The sequence below is a fragment of the Phragmites australis genome, chromosome 11 (genome assembly GCF_958298935.1).
Source record: "Phragmites australis chromosome 11, lpPhrAust1.1, whole genome shotgun sequence".
NCBI lineage: Eukaryota > Viridiplantae > Streptophyta > Magnoliopsida > Poales > Poaceae > Phragmites > Phragmites australis.
The window spans coordinates 23,218,544-23,239,282 of NC_084931.1; the positions used below are offsets into that span (position 1 = coordinate 23,218,544).

Consider the following 20,739-nt stretch of genomic DNA (forward strand, 5'->3'; position numbering starts at 1 on the left):
AGCGTTTCGTGGACCCGTACAGCTGACAGTGGGCCCGGGACGGACGTCGCTGTGGCGTCAAGATTCCCAACCAACCAGCAACCTCCGCACTGCACCCGACCCGCTCTCAGCCCCGGACCCAGCCCAACAACCGCACGCCAGCACTGGGTGGCCCACCCCTCAGCGAGCGAGCGCGAGATTGTCTTGGTCGCCAACTCCGCCCACCTACCATACCAGGCGGACGACCAATTCATCCGCTCCGCCGCCACGGCGCGTGCTCCATCCCCCGAGTCCCCTCCCTCCGCCTCCGCTGTATCGTGAGAGAATATCCCACATCGCCCAAGCCGATCGCGCCGTGCAGGCGCGGGGGTTTAGGCTAGGGTTAGGGTTCGGGGTTTGCGGAGATGGACGCCTCCGATTCGGGCGCGGCGGATGCCGGCGAGCCCGTCTGGGACTGGGGCAACCTCCTCGACTTCGTCGTCCAGGACGACGACTCCCTGGTCCTCCCTTGGGACGACGCCGCCGGGATCGGAGTAGCCGACCCCACCGAGGCAGCTGCGACGCTGCTACCGACCCCGCCGCCGCAGCCTGTAGAGGTGGAGCCGGGGCCGGCGCTGCCGCCGCCGCCGCCCCTTCGGGTTCAGGGGATCGGGCGCCGCGTGAGGAAGCGCGACCCGCGGCTGGTGTGCCCGAACTACCTGGCGGGGAGGGTGCCGTGCGCGTGCCCCGAGGTGGACGAGATGGCGGCCGCCGCGGAGGTGGAGGACGTGGCCACGGAGTTGCTAGCAGGCGCAAGGAAGAAGTCGAGGGCTGGCAACCGCGGCGCCGTAGCGGGACCCGGTGGTGCTGGCGTACGAGGGGGAGGTGCAGGAGGAGCCAGCCGTGCGGCCGCAGCAGAGATGAGGTGCCAAGTGCCTGGGTGTGAGGCGGACATACGGGAGCTGAAGGGGTACCACCGCCGGCACCGGGTGTGTCTGCGTTGCGCGCACGCTGCTGCGGTCATGCTCGATGGCGTCCAGAAGCGCTACTGCCAGCAGTGCGGCAAGTAAGCCCCAGTTTCTCTTTCTCCTAGTTGCTGTATAAACTTGTAGGAAACCAGTTCGCATCAGTGGGATTGACAATTATGCTTGAAGTCAATGCAATCTTTATTTCTATTTGAGTATAAGGTTGTGGTTGTTGGCTTCAGGGACGCAGCTACGTTTATCTAGGGTGGTACACCGGCATCAGGGTGAAGAAAAACTTTACTAGTAACCTGCTCATATCGACCATATAAATTTATGTCATCCTTAGATGTATAGTTAAGTGGCACGAGGGTTATTTCGGCTCAAGCTTCGCCCTGGTTGGATTACCTTTTCTTTCATCCTAACGTAACTCTTAAATGTTCAATGCTTATATGACCTAGAACTAAGTACTTGTAGTAGGTGTACCGGTTCAGTGATATGCCATATTTGACGTAGGAGTTCCTGGATGAATTGAGCCTATGACAGTGTTTGATTGAAAGCACTGTTGCTTAAAAGTCTTCTGAGATGCCAATTATGGATTGCTTAATTATTTTGGGGGTTTACTGTTTAGATATTGGGGTTGAACTTATCTAGCATAGCATTGGATGGAACTGCCGTAGAGTTTCAAATGAATTCCGGTGCCAAGCAGAATCAATTATGTTACAGGTACATCCGTACATATCCATGTGGCTGTTGAACTATGTTAGTAAATACTGTACAGAGCTCATTGTAATGCAACTCATTTCTAGTTCTAATTCATTTTGAAATACAAAGGCTTAATTTGGTGCTTATTTTTTGTGTATGGTCTATGCTGTTGAATGAGGATATCGGGCCACTTATTAAACGAACCATAAATGCATAAATGCCATGTGGGAGACTACTTTGGATTGCAATATACCTGTGTCCTTATGTTGTGTGCTTGGCATTAGAGCGAAATTGAGATTTAGTGCGGAAGAAGATAGGATGTAGGGGCTGCTGTAATAGCAGGGAAGAGAAGTACAGAGAAGATATATGGGTTGTAGGGAGGCGAAATAGACGTGCAAGGGGATAGGAAGAGAGGTTCTGGCTTATCTCTTCCTAAGATTGACGCCCCTCTATTTATAGAGAGGTTTCCCATAACATACTATCCAATTCTAACATATCTGAATTTGGGACAATCCAAACTTTCCGAAACAAACTAAACATTTAAAGACTAACTCTAAAAAAAACTGGACTCCTAAACAAACTTAACAAAACCAACTGATCCTGAAAAATGCAGCTTTTTTGTGTGGGCTGGTGTCCAACACCATGATACCCTATGCATCTCTCTATGACCTTTTTGAACATTTAACATTTTTGGAACATTTTACGTGTCTGTTTTGTGTGTGTGTTTTGGGGGGATGGGAGGGGGGGGGGGTTAACATGATAAATCGTTATCATAGTTTAAACTATGGTGTTCTGTAATAAACTTTTGTGTCTTACCCCCTTTCCAAATGTATTTCCATTCCAGGTTCCATATATTGCTAGATTTTGATGAGGATAAAAGGAGTTGTAGAAGAAAGTTGGAGCGGCACAACAGAAGAAGACGAAGGAAACCTGTTTCCAAAGGAACATTGGAGAAGGAGATAGATGAACAATTAGAGCTGTCAGCAGATATTAGCGGCGATGGTGAATTTAGGGAAGGTAGCGATAGAGCTTTCTCAATTTTGTCAGGAAAATGAGTTATTTTCATCCATTTATCAGCTTAGCATGAATATTCTTTTTAGTTTGGCTGACAATCATGAAGGGCCATGTTACAAATAGTACAAATTTGTCTATTTGGTTATACATGGCTGCTACAAAATTAACAAATTCATGTCCGCTTAGGTAGCTTGCCAATAGGGACACCAGTAAATGGCCTTGCTACTTATCTCTCGAGTGATTTTTAGTTTTGCCTATCTATAAAATTTGTATCTATCAGATTTGCTTTGCATCTTTGGTTTTTGTTGGGTCCACAAGGAGGATAGACACCAAAAAACTTTGGAAAGAACAAACTTTGAGTGGTATGTCTTGATTTTTCACTCAGAAGATGAATAAAGAGTCCCTTTTTAGATAGGCTTGCTCTGACAGAATATACCTTTTTTGATATAACAACAGTGTACTAAGCCAAATAAGAGGAAAGGAAAGGAATCCTTAAAAAACTTAACACTTTTCAAAGATGTGATCAACATATTTAATTCCCTTGTGAAAATCACATTCACTGTTCAGATAGTTCTTTATTGACTACGATCCTGAAGTATTTAGGGGAACATGAGCCTCCTAGGTCCTATCTAACTCAGTAGTTCTGACTTGTTTAGGATACATATTGTCCGTAGTGCAAATTCAACCTTTTACTTATGTTAATACTGAACTTTTAGCACAAGATCAAAATATGTTTCAAAAGATAGCGTGCCAATTATTGGAAACTTCTGTGGCAACAGAATCTTACCCAATATTCTAAATGGTAGTTTCACTGTTGGCAAGTGGTCACCCATGCTTACGTGCTAAGGCGCTAACCTGTGTTAACCCTTGATATGCAGAGTGCGTGGGCTACATGGAATGCTTTACAGGGTGCATATGTGGTCACATTTTACACTGTTTAGAACACTGATCATATGACATGCAGTTCTAAATAACCTAGGAGCTCTGTGGTCAAGCCCCCAAAGTAGTTTTGTGTAATACCAAGGTTCCAACAACAACAACAACAACAAAGCCTTTCAGTCCCAAACAAGTTGGGGTAGGCTAGAGATGAAACCCATAAGATCTTGCAAGTCTAGTCATGGCTCTGGCACGTGGATAGCTAACTTCCACGCACCCCTGTCCATGGCTAGTTCTTTGGTGATATTCCAATCTTTCAAATCTTTCTTTACAGACTCCTCCCATGTCAAGTTTGGTCTACCTCGACCTCTCTTGACATTATCCGCACACTTTATTCTTCCACTATGTACAGGCGCTTCTGAGGGCCTGCGTTGTATATGCCCAAACCATCTCAAACGATGTTGGACAAGCTTCTCTTCAATTGGTGCTACACCAACTCTATCACGTATGTCCTCATTCCGAACCCGATCCTTTCTTGTGTGGCCACACATCCATCTCAGCATGCGCATCTCCGCTACACTCAACCGTTGGACATGTCGCCTTTTAGTTGGCCAACATTCTGCGCCATATAACATCGCAGGTCTAATTGCCGTCCTATAGAACCTGCCTTTTAACTTCTCCAATACCAAGGTTCCATTTAAAAGAAATAGAATTACCTTCTCCAATACAGAATTGGCCTTAACTTCATATCATAATTTGAGCCAAACCCTTCATGAACATTGAACTGGTTTTATTAACGCTGTGAAGTCAGTTAAGAAATAAAAATCATGTTTATCATGCTACCACATTTTGAAAATAAAAGGAAAGCTTTGTCGAACCACACCTTGTTACAGTCTCAGTGGTAGGCCAGTGGTAGGGATAGTGGAGTTGCCCTTGATCTGCTGGTGAGGCTCGTTGTTGGCTTGTTGTTGTGTCGAGGTTCTTAGACTGAAGAGTTGGAAGGGGAACTTATTTGCTTTAATTGCAAGATTGATGATCCTGTCTTTTTAGGGAATACCTAACAATATATAATCTTTCTAAGGAAATAAATGAACAAATAAAAGCTAAGAGAAACTCATTGATAACTTCATTAACGAACAAATCCCCTCAAACTGCTGTGCGCCTTTTGCTGCCTGATAGGCTGGTGCGATGCCATTGTGCGCCTCACGAGGAGCAGCCTGGAGGTCCTTGACCAATGATTATATGACTTGTCCCAAAAGGAGTCCATAACACACCCCATAAATTAGTTGCTTGGTTCATAACCAAGAATGCAGTTTAACACAATAAGTGCAGCAAGTTGGTGAAGCTATTACACTAAGTTGCTGGTCAGGAAGTGTGACCGTTGTTCAGGACTTTTTGCTTGGTTCTCAAACTGGGGTTGCTACTCAAATGTGTCATCCCACACTTTGCTTAAGCACAATCTCATGCCACTTGTGTTGAGCCTGGCCATCTCTACTACTGATTGCCTTATGCCAAAAAAATAAAAATGATCACATATCCATATCATTTGAGGCCATTTACTAACAAGTTACTAGTGCCTTGACTTAAATCAAAATATTTTTCATATTTTATGTTTTTATGCCGATTCAATCAAGTAAACCCTTGGTGTAACCCAGTTATATTAATGTCTTGATTGACTCTTACTGAACAAGGTTATTTGATCTCCTTTTCTTCCCTTTAAGTTGACTCCTAAGTTTTCTTTTCAGGCATGCTCAAAGTTTGTTCTGTCCAGTTTGGTATGTCTTTGATAACTTATTTTTGTATACAGAGAACATGGAAGGAACAACTAGTGAGATGCTTGAGACTGTTCTCAGTAACAAGGTTTTGGACAGAGAAACACCTGTAGGATCTGAAGATATCCTTAGTTCACCAACCTGTACACTACCCAATTTGCACACTGACCAAAGTAAAAGTGTAGTGACTTTCGCAGCTTCTGTTGAAGCCTGCATTGGTGCAAAGCAGGAAAATGCGAAACTTGCCAATTCTCCGATTCATGACACCAAGAGTGCTTATTCATCTTCGGTAGGTCCTTTTGTTTGTTCTCATGAATTTTTTATCTTTATTAATACGTATGATTTGATAATATCAATTTGTTTACTTTGATGGAACTTTCCTTTTTCTGCCTCGCTAATGGTTGTTGTAATGACGTACCACCCATTCTAGTGTCCAACAGGACGCATTTCATTCAAGTTGCATGACTGGAACCCTGCAGAATTTCCTCGACGCCTACGACACCAAGTATGTAGCCTGTCTATAAGTTTCTAACATAGAGTGATATTTTCAGGAAAGATATTTGTTCTGAAGCAATGGTATATGTGGGCTATGCAGATATTTGAGTGGCTGGCTAGTATGCCTGTTGAACTGGAGGGCTACATTCGCCCAGGTTGTACTATTTTAACTGTATTTATTGCAATGCCACAACATATGTGGGACAAGGTATGGATTATTCTTTATAATACAACATGATTAATTTTTCAAGCCAATTGAAGAGATTCTCTAAAGAACAGATTCACAATGTTGTCTTTTACCATGTATTAATGATGAACTGCTAACTACTCCCTCCAGTCACAAATAAGGGTTGTTTTGGACATCGACACGGTCCCCAAAACACATATTTGATACTACTTTTTGGTGTAATATGTTTATAGAATATAGCAAAGTTATACTATTATGAAACTACTACCTGTATCATTTTCAAATATCCAAACTTTATACATAAAGAGTAATTTGTAGCCAAAGTTTGAAAATGTTGACTGCTAGCAACCCAAAACAATGCTTATTTGTGACTGGAGGAAGTACAATACTACTTCCAGTTTAAATAGATGTTGCTACCTCATGCGTACATCTCCTGCCACTTCTGACTACTAATATATTTATGTGTATTTTTAGAGTTGAGACTGAAAGGTAATGACATCTATCTTAGACTGGAGGTCCGGTAGTGTAGAAAATGTAGACAAACAAAAAGCAAGCTGGTGTTTCCCGTATGAAATCCTTGCAGTTGACTTGTGCAAACGCTGTGGTTTTAGCAACCTTTTCAGATAACAAACGGATGCAAACAGGGAAACAAAGAAAGAAAAATAACTAATCAGTGATGCACATTATTATTTGTATTTGCATTGTTTTATATGCACATGGAGAAATCATAATGAGAACTGACAATGTTCTTACTGAATGTCAATCATCAACTGCCATTTGTTTCAGTGTTGGTTCATTTCTTTGGAAGTATTTCTTATATTCCTGGAACCTATAGTACTTCTGTACTTGCAGTGTTTATATTATTTAGAACCCTGCATAGTGTTTCAAAAAGCATGTGGGCCTGTTATGGTCGGCAAAACGTACAAGCAGTGCAGAACCATGGATCAGGTGTGAGAAGATAAGTCCAGAGACTTCAATTAGTTAAGATAAAATTCAGTTAGTTGATTTGTTGGCATAAGATCTTGTGTGTTAGCATTCGTTTAGCAGATTTGGTTCTTAGTTAGCTGGCTATAAGTAGCACGGCAGATCATTGTTTAAGTAAGAAATCAGTAAAGAAGTCTCTTCCTGCCTACTCCTTTCTCCTTGCTTTCAACCCTCAAAGCCGTTGGCCAGGGTGCCGCCATGGCATCTGGGCGTTAGGGTCCCAAACTTTGTCCTCCCATCAGTCATGGCTTCACCCTACGCAATCTGGTAGACTCTACCAGGGACATTGCGGATACATACCCTACCAATTTGTGCCGTGATTTGGCATGAACAAATTTCAGTTAGGAAATTTTCTGCTCAGATTTGGCTAAGAATTCAGAAAGCAATGATTGAGATGCCAATCTGAACAGAATCTTGTGTCTTTTGCAATAATCAAACACAAAAGTCTTCAAACAATGCACAAAGATGGTGCTTTCCCAGATTTTTTGAATAATAGATGTGCTAATCTTTTACGTGAGCCTTTTCTATAGATAATTTGCAGATTCTTTTACTGTTATATTGTTAATGGTTTATGTTTGCATGGTAACAAGGAAAGCTATGATGCCCCTAATACAAATCTGCAATTTTTGTCAGTTATCAGATGACACAGTAAATCTTATCAGAAACTTTGTGAATTCTCCTAACAGTCTTCTGTTGGGTAAAGGGGCCTTCTTCATTCATGTCAATAACATGAAATTTCAAGTATTGAAAGGTGTGTATGGCGTAACTTGTTATTCCATGATATAATGATTTACGGTAAACTATATCATTTCCACATTGCACATGAACTGCTTTATTCCTACATTATATTCAGCACATTGATATCGATAACAGGTTCAGGGCTTTTATTACAAGTTACGATTTAAATTATTTCTATGAAATTTAATATTATTTGCATATTATCTGTCTAGTACCTGCCAACAAACCTTTTTCTAGCCAATACAAATGGTAATTTATTTCTCATTGTCTTTTCAATTGTTGCCTGCAAGACTCCTTGGCCAACAAACCTTTTAGCTATGCATCACACACCTCATGTGGATCTAGCTTTAAAACTAATCATGTAATGTCCAATGTTCACCTAGACGCTAGACGTAGACAGTCGGTCACCCCGTGACAAGCGACTAGGTTGACTAGACGGTCTAGACAAGTTTGTACTGTAGCAGCAAAAATGTAAGCATAGATCCGGAGCGCATCGTTTGAGGGGAGTAGAGCTAAAGCATAGACCCGGGGATTAGAGCTAGTACCTGTCCAAGGTAGGGGATTTGTGGAGCGGAGGGGTGACGGTGCAGGCATGGGCGCAACAGTGGGCGACGCCTTGAACGAGGCTGTGAGTATGGGAGCGGGCGACGATGCAGGTGTGGGAGCAAGCGATGGCCGTGGGTGACGGCTCGGACGAGGGCGCGAGCTACGGCGCGGGCACGAGGTGGTTGCAATTGGCGATGCCGACACAAATGAGAGGAGAGAGTCAAGAGACAAATGGGGAATGGATGGATTGATATAGGTTTTGTGCGGTGCGGAGAATAGTTTCGGGGCCGAAATTTGGTCTCGTGCGCGGCCAAAACAATCCTCCCGCATGGACCCACCAGATGCGAAACTTTGCATCGCCAAGACGACTGCCTAGTCGCGCGTGTAGCCGACTAGTCGCGTCCAACCACCGTCTAGATTCACCGACTAGTCCGTTTTTGACTAGAGTGGACCGTATAGACGGTCGAACCGTCTAGAGTTGCGTCTAGGCCCTAGACTAGATGTCGAGGCTTCAACTAGCGACTAGTCATCGTCTAAACACGTTAGATGATCGTCTGCGCAAACATTGGTAATGTCGAACCATTTCTTAGTTGATATGGGAACTTGTACGGTTTAATTGTGTAGCTTATTGCTTTTCTGTTTTCATGAGAAAATACCTGACTAGTAATTGAGGATTTGTAATGTCTGTCCTTAAGATGGAGCAACATTGATGAGTACCAGATTAGAGGCACAAGCCCCAAGGATCCATTATGTTCATCCAACATGGTTTGAAGCAGGGAAGCCTGTTGAACTCCTCCTTTGTGGAAGTTCTCTTGACCAACCTAAATTGAGGTATGAGTTCCCTTTCTGCTGCCATAGGAAACAGTATGCCCTTGTACATTATTGTGGTTTTTCTGCTGCCTATTTTTCTTCCATGACATGTGAAATTGCTTAGCTGTAGACAACATTTTTTATTCTGAAAACTTAGGTATCACTGTAACTTCCTTAGAGGCCATCTATTGTGACAAATCCTTCATGTTGACTTGACACGCTATACAAGATGAATTCAACCACAAGTATTTTAGCCTGCTCCCGCCAACTTGGATAAACGCCTAAATGAACTCGAGTGCTAAATAACAGCCATGCTCAATTTATTTCGCTTGGTCATATTTCATGCAGAAACTATATAGAAATAAGCAATATTTATCAAAGCATTTGTTCCTGTGAGATTTAGAAAGCATAACCCTTCAGAATGATTTCGAAAATCCAATGCTAGCCCAGTCTTTCATCCACATCTATATAGGTCATTCTCCATGAAGTTGGAACATTGTTTTCTTTTTTTGTTTGGCATCTGCACTACAGCACTCCTGGTGGATCAAGCAATGTGCCAATACTCTATCCAAATCTGCATATGGGTAGAGCAGACCCATACTGCAGTCTAGGCTGCCACATCCCCTAACCACACTGCAATATATGAATAAATTGATCTGTGTAATCCTTGGCCTCAGATGACGATGGAATCCTCCCTAGTGAGGGTATTGAGATTCAACCTCCACAGGGAATGAGATGGAGGGAGCAGTTCACTATTAAGTCCTAACATAATACTACATCTAAGGCTGTTTCTTAGATGGATGGGGATGTGCTATATCTGCATGCAGCAAAAAGGATTTGATGATGTTTCTAAGAAAAATTTAGTTATGTGCTTGTTGGTGAATTTACTTTCCTTAACCATGAGTTTGTGCAAAATGGTACTCATGTTTATGTTTGCAAGTCTGCATGGAGTGAATCCATGTGAAATCTTGTTTCTGTAGACAAGAAGCTGTATCTTAGCTGGCAGCTTTTCATCCTTGATCTATGGGTGTTTGGAGTTTATTGAGTTTATATTCTCATGACAGGTCATTTCTGTCATTTGATGGGGACTATTTGAAGCATGATTGTTGCCGTTTAACATCTCATGATACCTTTGGTTGTGTTGAAAATGGTGGCCTTATACTTGATTCTCAACATGAAATTTTCCGGATAAACGTCACTCAATCAAGACTGGATTCTCATGGACCTGCATTTGTGGAAGTAAGTAATTATTTCCTTTGAGAAAACTGATGCCTCCTAGTCTACATTGTATGTACACGAATAATTTTCTGTTAAATGTTTTCCTACATGAAATGCTTTTGATCAAACAAGTTGGACTTGCTTGTGGGATTGGTTGGAAGTTACAAGTTTTACTGTCTCTTTATATCTAATATGCATGCTGAGCTTGAATTAGAAACGGTAACTGGTCGGAAGACTAGCTGAGAGCCTTGTGATCATTGAGAAATACGAGATTATAAAACACAAAGAATAGAAGTAATGTGGAGTTTATACTTATTTTCAACCCCCCTTTGAAAAAGGAAATGCTACATGATATATCTCCATCAGACTAGTCAAATCAGTCTTAAAAAGTCATATAATTTGTATTTTTTGGAAGAATTTCAGCAAAGATGGTGATATCCCATTATAATCTACTAGTGCCATTTACAAATGTATTGGCTTTTGGCCTGTTAATGGCCATTAGAGGTGTATAAATTAAATCCCATGGTAGAACAGCACTTTGAAATAACATAATACAACGAGAACCTAATGACAAACTTCACTCTTTAGGTTATTTCATTGGGAAATTCGTTTATGACCTGGGGTCTAGGCGTCCGCCTTATCCCATCTGCACATTCAAACATCGGGAGAAGGATACAAGACTAGTTCACTCAGTTTCTAACAATATCTTGTGCAAGAGGCAGCGAGCTGATTTCTTTGTCGTTGTTCCATGGTTTCAATACATTGTTATAAGAACAGCTTTATTTAGTTGTATAGTACTAATGTTTCGGTTATATGGATTCTCTTTTGCAGGTAGAAAACATGTTTGGACTATCCAACTTTGTTCCTATTCTTTTCGGTAGCAAGCAGCTATGTTCTGAACTAGAGAGGATACAGGATGCTCTTTGTGGATGGTCTTATAAGAACGACTGTGTATTTGGAGCGTTCCCTGGTGCTTCTTCTGACCCTTGTGAGCGTCGGAAACTTCAAAATGCTGCTATGTCTGGATTCCTGACAGACATTGGATGGCTTATAAGAAAGCCTACTCCTGAAGAATTTAAAAATGTACTGAGTTTAACAAATATGCAGAGATGGATATGCATGTTGAAGTTCTTGATCCAGAACGATTTTATCAATGTTTTGGAAATAATTGTGAAGTCAGTGGACAACATCATAGGCTCTGAAATTCTTTCTAACTTGGAAAGGGGGAGATTGGAAGATCATGTTACTGAATTTTTTGGATATGTAAGCCATGTTCGAAACATTGTTGATCATAGAGCTAAGCATGACGAGAAAACACAGCTTGAAACAAGATGGATTAGTGATAATTTTCCAAATCAGCCAAGCTTGGACACTTCTGTGCCACTTGCTAAAGAAGTAAGTACTACTATGTTGCAAGCAAATATTAGTGATTATTAAAATTTTAAAATGCCCTTTTGACCATTTTTTTTCCATCGTGATAAATGCATCTGAGGTTTTATTTGCTATTCACTTTGCCATGAACAAATTTAATTTGATATGTCCTGCATGATGCATTGGTTTTCTTGGTAAGTAACCTAAGCATCTGTCTCATAATCTTGGTTTGTCTTTATCAGACAAATGATCAACTATACTAAATATTAATGCTAGAACTACTGCGAATTAAGATTTAGGTCAAATATTGCAGTTAGATTCTGTTGGAACGCAAATTACTGAGTCAGTCAGGTTCTGTTAAGTTCTTGAGTGATCCTTTGCGTTGCATGGTAGAGGCTGTTTGTATCATGGGAGTGTTAATATAACCAAAAAAGTCGGTGCTGTATTTACCCCTGTATTGTTTGGAGCTGCTACATTTTTCGTCATATTCATTTTGTAAATTAAACTGTGTTTTGATTTTTTTTTTTTTTGGCAGAATACTGCTCCTGGTGGCTATCAGGATTTGCACTCGACTAATGCAGCTTGTGATGAGAAAGTAACTGCGCCACTTGTGACTAAAGATGCCTCACGCAGGCAATGCTGCCAACCTGATATGAACACTAGGTGGCTTAAACCCTCGCTGGTTATTACTTTTCCACGGAGTGCCACGAGAATGCAACTTCTAACAACTGTGGTAGTTGCTGCTGTGTTGTGTTTCACCGCTTGTGTTGTCCTTTTCCACCCGCACAGAGTAGGTGTTCTTGCAGCTCCAGTAAAGAGGTTAGATTAGATATTTTTCTTGTCGCCCCTGTATCATATATGGATTGTTAAGTTGAGGCATAGCTTGTTCATCTGATAAAATATTTGGAAGAAAGCCAACATGCCGGTTCCTTTCCCATCTGTGCAAACTTGCATCGTTTTGTCAGACTGTAAGTACAGATGCCGGAAGTCCTGACCTGCTACTGTCTGGGTATGTAAACTGTTAAGATAGTGCGTCCGTGCTTAGAAAATACCTGCCTTGTTGCTGCAAAGACTGGATCTCAATTTTTTGCATGCAGTTGTGCTATTCAGTGTGGCGCCAGTGGTGTCATTGGACATTTTGGAAGAGGACTAACTGAATATCGCTTAATAACATATGGGATGGTTCTGTTTCGTTTCACGAGAACCCCTCGGAGAAATTTCATGTCTTTTTCAGTGACAAGAAAGTTACCTAAAAATTAAATCAGCACCGAAGAAGAGGGCTGTACATCTACAGCTCTCACCAACTGGAGTTCTCAATTCCTCTTGATGAATATTTCACCAACGTTGGCTCTGCCAGCGCAATGCCCCTCTAGAGTACATTAACACTGACGGCGAGTCCCCTCTTGAATTTGTACCAACGCCTGGACGGACGAATTTCAGTTCATCGTCTTAGAAGTCTCAACTCGTCGAACATATGCCTACGTTTCTCCTTGTCGCAAGGGCGATCGCATCTTGCCATGTTTGTCTCAACTTACTACAAGAGATGGACTGTAGAACAACCGTGATGGCAATAGTGTACCATGGGCACTTGACGAACTGTAAGTTGCAGACACGAAATGTTTTTTCTCCACACAAACCGTTTCTTCAAGGGAAGGGGACAGGACCCCAGGCATCGTCAACTCAAATAAGCCATATAAAGTTCCTTTCTGCTCCACTCTCAAGCCGTCCAGAATTTGATCACTTCATGAAAAGCAATAAATTTGGGCGTGACCTAGTATTCTGCAGCTGCTTCACGTGTCAAAATAACCCAGAATTTCAGGAGGTCTCTGCAAGTTATGTATTATCGTAGTGCAAGGCGTATAGGCGATTTATTCTGCATGATCGCCGCTTTCAGCTCCACTTTCAACGTGACCTAGTTCAAGATGAATCTGCAGGCATACAAGTACATGTGTTTTGTAAGATCCAGAAATGGAAGTGTTGGGGGATAGCTCAAACAACCTAGGAATAGCCTCATGTAAAAAATTGGCCCAATTTGTATAATGGCATATATTGTAAATCATATACCTTACCAAAGAAAAAAGGAATTTATCCCCTCTCCATTCATATATATATATATATATATATATATATATATATATATATATATATATATATATATATATATATATATATATATATATATATATATATATATATATATACACACACACACACACTAAGAGGGTCGTAAACTCTCAAGTTCATTTGACAACTACTTCATTCCCTATTGGTGCCATATGTGGGGTTCGAACCGCGACCACGTGGTATAGTAAAGCTCACCTTTTGTTGGGCGAGGGGCCATCCTACCTAGCCAAAGGGCCACCCCACCTTTGGCTGGGTGAAACCCACCTCATGTGCTGTGCGGATTTTTTATATATTTTTTAATATTTGTAAAATTGCATGACCATTTCAAAAAACAACAACAACAACATGCTACCGTCGCCCGTTCATCGGGCGAGAGCAAGGTCTCGCCCGATGAACGGGAGACACCTTGTGGGTCTCGACTGTCAGATATAATTAAATGCGGTGATGTGAGGTCTCGCCCATTCAGCGAGCAAGACCTTGCTCTCTCCCGCTGAACGAGAGAGATCTTCATCACTGTGACGCCGAGCAAGCCCACCCAAAAGGTGTCGCCCGAACTATGGACATGACCTTTTGGGTATTTAAATCAGCCGCGTCGCCCCTGCCGATTTTAGTTGGTTATCTATGAGAGGAGAGAGGAAGGGAGGGAGGAGAAATTAGAGGCGAAGCACTGCCGGAGAAAAGATGTGTGTTTTTTTTCCTTCTATTTTTTACTGACTTAGCATGATAGCCATTAGTGCTAGATTTTTACATAGGTTAGATATTAAATCTAGGATTTTTTTTATAAACCCCGTAGGATAGCCACTAGACGTAGGTTAGAATATAAGATCTAGATTTAAATTAGTTTTAGACATAGTTTAGCAACTAGATTCTGTTTGTACGCATATTTTAGTAATTAGATGTAGTATTTAAATATGTTAGGTATTAGATGTAGGATTTAAATATAATGTAGGCATAACTTAGGTAGTAGATGTAGGATTTAGATGTGTTCGATGTAGCGACCCGGGGATATTTTATTGTAGTATATATTACATGTTGAGTTATGTTTTTAATGAATTTTGCATTATTGTAGATGTAGTTTTATGTAATTTTTTATGTTATGTCATAATAATGTTAGGGTTTTTTTTTCATGATTGCCAGGTATATTGGATCAGTGGCAGGTTAGGTCTTTTTATAGGCACAATGAAGTAATATATAGTTTGGAAGGGACGTCACTGTCCATATTTCAGTCAATGGATAAGGGTGTCTCTAGATCTATGAACAAAAGTGTAGGTCACTTGTACGTCTAGTTGATGCAGGGTTTCAAAATAGACCCCGAGGTTCAAGAGATGATCATTAGCATTGTGACCAACCGTCTGAAAGATGGTATGTACTATGAGGTGTACCCACTCATAGAAGATCAAGTCTAGAGGATGTACCTATAAGATATTATGCAAAGAGGTTGGCCTCCTATGTTGCTTGTGCAATGGAAGAGTAAGTAGGTAATTGTGGAGATGCAAAGTGGGGATACGCATAGGAGGAGGGTGATAAGGAAGAATATGATGATGATGTCAATTCAGATGCTGCACATTCATCGGATTATCCAATTGAACTGACCGGTGAGACAGACGAGGTGGAACGAATCCCTTCTCTAATTGAACAGATGGAGCAGGATGATCTTGAGGCTGACGAATCTCCTATGTATGACATGTTGGATGATGAGAACGATACACATGTTCTTGTGGACTAAAACAATCCTAACTTTAACAACCTTATGGTGAATGAGGGGAATCAGGTGTCCTACGAGTATACGGAGAATGAGGTGATCGAGGGTGCTAGGTATCCTACCAGTCAGGCCATGAAGGATGTTGTGACTCAATGGCCGACATCGCTTCGACGATAGTTTTATGTTATCAAGTCAAGCAAGAAGAAATATGATGTCAAGTGCTTGAAGGAGGGTTGCATGTGGCGGGTGCACGACTTCAAGGTGATGTGAGTTGAGTACTGTGAGGTGTCTATTATGGTGGACCACACTTGCACGATAGACGAACTTGAGTCCGACCGAAGGAACATCACCTCAACGAGGCCGTACACGAAGGAGGAGGTACATCGACACGCTATGTTTGGACTTTCGGTGATGTGCTTATGGGACCAGGAGTTTTGGCTCATGCGGTGCCCCTCGTCTGTGACATCTACGTCGAGAAGTACCCACCGCATCGCGTGATGCGGCAGTTCAGGAAGTTCTAGGCATTCCTGCTCCTGATGACTAGGACAGTGCCTAGCAACATACACAAGTGCATAACGTTTTAATTACCTTTTCATTTGAGACACTATAGCACGTTTTTCATGTGCTTATGTTTTTTGCAAGTTGATGTGCAAGGGGGCTCATAGCACGAGCAAGTTTGTGACTCGTGTGCAACTATGGGTTGACAAATGGGACCATGCTGTCGAGAACGTCGTGGATGAGGATCAGTTGCACTTGTCCCGGTTCATGGCGCGGATGAGCACCTGGGTCACGTACACATCGACCGAGCTTCCGTGGCATGTGCCGAATGTTTGCGACACGTATCTGATGCATAGGGACTAGGCTCGTTCGCTTGAGGTACGTATAGTACTATGCAACACCTCATTTACTACACTTGTTGGTATAAAAAAAATTGTGTAATCAAATAAAAATTTTATTTACAGAGGGACATTCTACACCAGGTTAAGGTCAAGGCACGGACGTCCAAGGTCCCCAGTGCCGAGGTGACCATGGTGTTAGGCCATATTATCCAACAGGTGAACAAGGTCTTCAGGTCACTCGGCTGTAGGTCATCCTCGGATGTTACGATGGGAACACGAGCATTGGCTCCTCTCCTGGTACGCTCGTTCGCCACATTCACCGAGCCGTCGCACCCACCGGTACGTCTGACCTTTGTCGCCAAGCCATCGAGGCCGTATTCCACCCCCGACCTTTGACCCCTACTACGCTAACACCTCAGCGAGGTAGTCCTTCTCTGGGGCCATTAACCCGCACTACAGTGGTGCCTAGGCTAAGCATTCTTTCTTTAGGGCTAGTGACCCCCGCTACGGCATCATAGCGTCCAGGCCAGTCTTCACCGGTGCTAGTGACCACTTCTACACCGACAGCGGATCCATGCAACCTTCCTTCGGGGACTGGATCCTTCGAGTTCTCGCATCCCCGACTCATGCACGACACTCACTTCATGAATAACCACTTGTTATGTATGTCACACTTTATCGGTGCTAACATATTTTCTTTGTTGTTTTATGTGCAGAGATTGATGATTTCAAGGATGTAGAGGCGCAGGGTAGCCATATGGAGTTGCTCACCAGGGATAGTAGTCAGGTACCTCGGTACTCGTACATGTTCGGATAGAGTGATGAGCTCGGTGTGTCGCAGCTACCTGGCATGCCACTTACGGGGGGACACAACCCTCCCAGGATGACTACACCACTCCACCGCCTGCTGCACAGCCTATGCGGACGATCGTGCCATAGGACCTACTTACGTACTCAACTGACTAGATGAGTACGCAGGGTCCAGAGGGCGGATGCAACCAGGTGGGTCATCCTCATAACCTATATGCCACTATGTTATAGTTAGTTCCATGGTGTTATATTATTATCAATGTTATGGTACTATGTTAATGTCAGTGTAATAGTATTTTCTTCATGCTACCATGTTATTGTTAGTGTCATAATATCTTTCATGTACCTTTTTTGTTTTGTAATTTTATTCGAACCAAAGGGTCATACCACGAGCATTCTATAACCATCGTAATAAACATGTCGACCTAACGTACAATGACATATACGATACCCCTAGTGGTATAACGGAGCTTTGCCTAACATGCCTTAGGGAATGTAAAAGGAAGAAGATTGAGGGGATGATACACAAATTACAACGTCGTCCTTACAGTAGTTCTAATCATACTGACTTAGAGTGAACTGCGAGGAGGCTCCTAAGTCTCAATAATCTCCAGCATCGTATTGCGCTAACGGAGGATGAGGAGGAGCACGAGGTGGAGGAGCAGCATCCCTATTGTGGCACAGGAAGGTGCACCATGGATCGATGTGTACAGAAGGGTCCTCTAGGTGTATTACAGAAGAACTTGGCATATCCTTCATCTCCCCCTGCAAGTCAAATATTTGATCTCGTAGGTAGTGGACATAATCTTGGATATGCTATAGAATAGGAGGATCAACCCATCTCGTGCGCTGGCAGTTGTTGGGGTCGTCGTTAGAGGCCTGCAGAAATATGAAGGTCACAATGTATAATGTTTTTTAAAAAATGATACGGACGGTCATGGTGATATAGTTCTCACTCTAATAATAGGACATCGGATGAATCGACACCCCCATGAGTGCTCCCATCATACATGTGAACAACGCAATCGTAGCCATGGGAGCACTTGGGCCACAACTCATTCAAGTGCTCGCAAATCCCTATGTGACTTGGAGAACGAAAATCACTCCTATCCTGCAAAGGAAAGTTGTAGAGAGGCTCCTCATACTTAGTTGGACTAAAAAAAACCCTCCCGTATCACCACTGGCCTCTCCGCCCCCTTCCTCCTCACCCCCTCCCGCCCTACCCTCCATTGATCGATGTGGTTTTAGTTTCTAGATACATGAGCATTTTATAGATGCATTGTAATAGAATACGTCATTTTACTGTGGTGTAATATTACCGTCTAATTTGTGTTACATGCACACACACAATCATGATAATAAAATATGTACTCCATTTTCAGACCTAGCCTTTTTAGAATTAGCCTTCTCATCAATAGCCTTTTCAGAGCAACATTTTTTAGATCTAAACTTTTCAGACCTAGCCTTTTCAGAAGTAGCCTTTCTAGATATAAGCTTTTCAGAAGTAGACTTTTCAAAAGTATTATTTTCAGTTGATATGACCACACCTTACTGCAGAATCAACTGCTTTCTAAGGCCGATTTTCGTAGACTTAGTCTATGCACCAACACGAATCCACTGTATAAATAGATGACCTCCTGCCCACATATAGAACCAAACCACTAGCCTCAACCTTCACAACTTTGACGAAAATGGTGTCTGATCCTTACCCCAAGAAATATATGCCAGATACTATGCATGATGGGGTCGAAGTGCTCATGTGCTGGTGTGGAGACATTTGTAAGGTGATGAAGTCCTCCGAGTTCTCATACACCTACTGAAAGAGGTTTTTCATGTGCTGCAGTTACAAGTGTGATCCACCCTAGGGAAGCATCAATGTTGGCTCTCACCGCCAGGTTATAAGTTCTTGCCAAATACTCAAAAAACAACTAAGATTTACTACTTAATATTTTAATCTTCATTGCAGCCATCGCCACCACTATGTGACTTCTTACAGTGTTTGGATATTGAGTAATCGGAAGCAGATGTGTTCTTCCTTCACATTGAGCATCTCACCGCTTGGAGACGCTCCAATGAGATGAAAACCAACGAGAGGAGGGAGGCTACGTGTAAGCGCATTCAGAGGAGAAGCAGAAGATGATGGGGGAGCATAACCACATGATGGATGAGGTATGTGAGGTAGAGAGGGAGAGGAAGCGCAAGAGGCCACGTCGGGCACGTGACGCAAGACCCGAAGCGACGAGGAAGGGAAAGTAACCATGTTGCACTCAGTAGACCAAATATTGTAATCCTATTTTTTAAATTCCTTAAGACATGTTAGGTTTAGACGTAGTACTTGTTTAAGTTATAATAATCATATACCGTACATGCTAACGTCTGTGTATATCATAGTTTCCATTAAAATCATCATGTTCAACTTTCTATTTCTGTCAAATCCTGGTATCCTCGCACAACATATAATAGCACTAGACGATTCAATAACAAAAAATTATGGCACAAAGACACATTTTCTATTGCAAATTAAATTATTTTAGCCAAAGCAATGTGTCGCTCGTTTATTAGGCGGAAGCAAGAACACATGCGAATGTATGCAGGTGACCGGACCTGATAAGCTCAGAAGGGCACATGCACGGCTACCACGGATGCAAACTAGATTGTAGATCATGTGCCCGTATGTCAACAACAATGCAACCTAATTAGTGGGGCACGCGACATCAAACCGCACAAGACGAACTTGACCTTAATAATGCGTCTGGATTGACAAATTAGGATTGGACACAAGCACCCATAATGCCATAACTTTGGAAGAATAAAGCATTTCAGAGATAACCACAACCAATATCTTGATTGTCCTCAATGGAATCTGCATTGGAAATGCACTTGACTGCTTTGCATGAGGTAGCCGCGCGCGCTTTCACGGTAAAGCTGGTCATTTGTGACGGTGAGCAACAATTACTGAGTGTCGCACGATCAACGGTCAATACATACCTAGGGGCCGGCGCTGGGCTGTGCGTTCGGGGCGCAATAGTGTATGGGGGCTGTGGCTTTGACCAGCTAGGCGAGCAGAGGGTTCGTCGAGACCAAAGTACGTGGGAGGTATATTATTGGGGATTTTGTAAATTTGTTACTGGTTTTTTATTTTTTTAAAAATATCACTCGAATGATAGTTTTGATGGTATTTTTATAATTTTTTAGTGGCAAGTTTACAATAACAGTTCAAAACAGTAGCAAATTTACAATTATTCCTATATTATTTTATTCTTATACTGATCACCCTGCCCATTTAAGGCCTTGCATTTTGTACTTAAGCCTGTTTCAAAAGGGTTACACACAGCTGAGCCGTGTGTGTATGTAGGAACTGCAGGGGCTTGGCCTAGAGATATGAGGAGGATCCCTATCTTAAGTCCAGTACATATATAAAATTACATGAAGGAATTCAACAAATTAAATTAGATATTACAAGTAAGCTCTTGGGTGGCCAATAAAGGAAGCTCTTGGAGGTTGTTGATGGCTTGGCGACAGGAGCAATTAGGCCCATAGTTTGATGTGGATGAAGCTCAGCCCTCACTGCAGCACGTAGTGTCTGTTGCCATCCACATCAGGGGAGACTAGCAGGTAGCCCACAGCA

General features: G+C 42.4%; 1 protein-coding gene across 2 annotated transcripts; it reads left to right on the plus strand.

The window, feature by feature from the left end:
- Positions 1 to 218: 218 nt before the first annotated feature.
- LOC133884272 (squamosa promoter-binding-like protein 9) lies at positions 219 to 12,840 on the plus strand. 2 transcript variants are annotated; one of them, XM_062323623.1, is made up of 10 exons: positions 219 to 1,024; positions 2,470 to 2,642; positions 5,323 to 5,576; positions 5,718 to 5,792; positions 5,883 to 5,990; positions 7,587 to 7,704; positions 8,933 to 9,068; positions 10,112 to 10,286; positions 11,097 to 11,660; positions 12,172 to 12,840. In XM_062323623.1, the coding sequence occupies exons 1-10, from the start codon at positions 384 to 386 to the stop codon at positions 12,463 to 12,465; spliced, it is 2,538 nt and encodes an 845-aa protein (XP_062179607.1). In that variant the 5' UTR covers positions 219 to 383; the 3' UTR covers positions 12,466 to 12,840. The 2 variants fall into 2 exon arrangements, with proteins under 2 accessions (XP_062179607.1, XP_062179608.1); XM_062323624.1 differs by lacking the exons at positions 11,097 to 11,660; positions 12,172 to 12,840 and adding an exon at positions 10,854 to 11,073.
- The last annotated feature ends 7,899 nt before the right edge of the window (positions 12,841 to 20,739 follow it).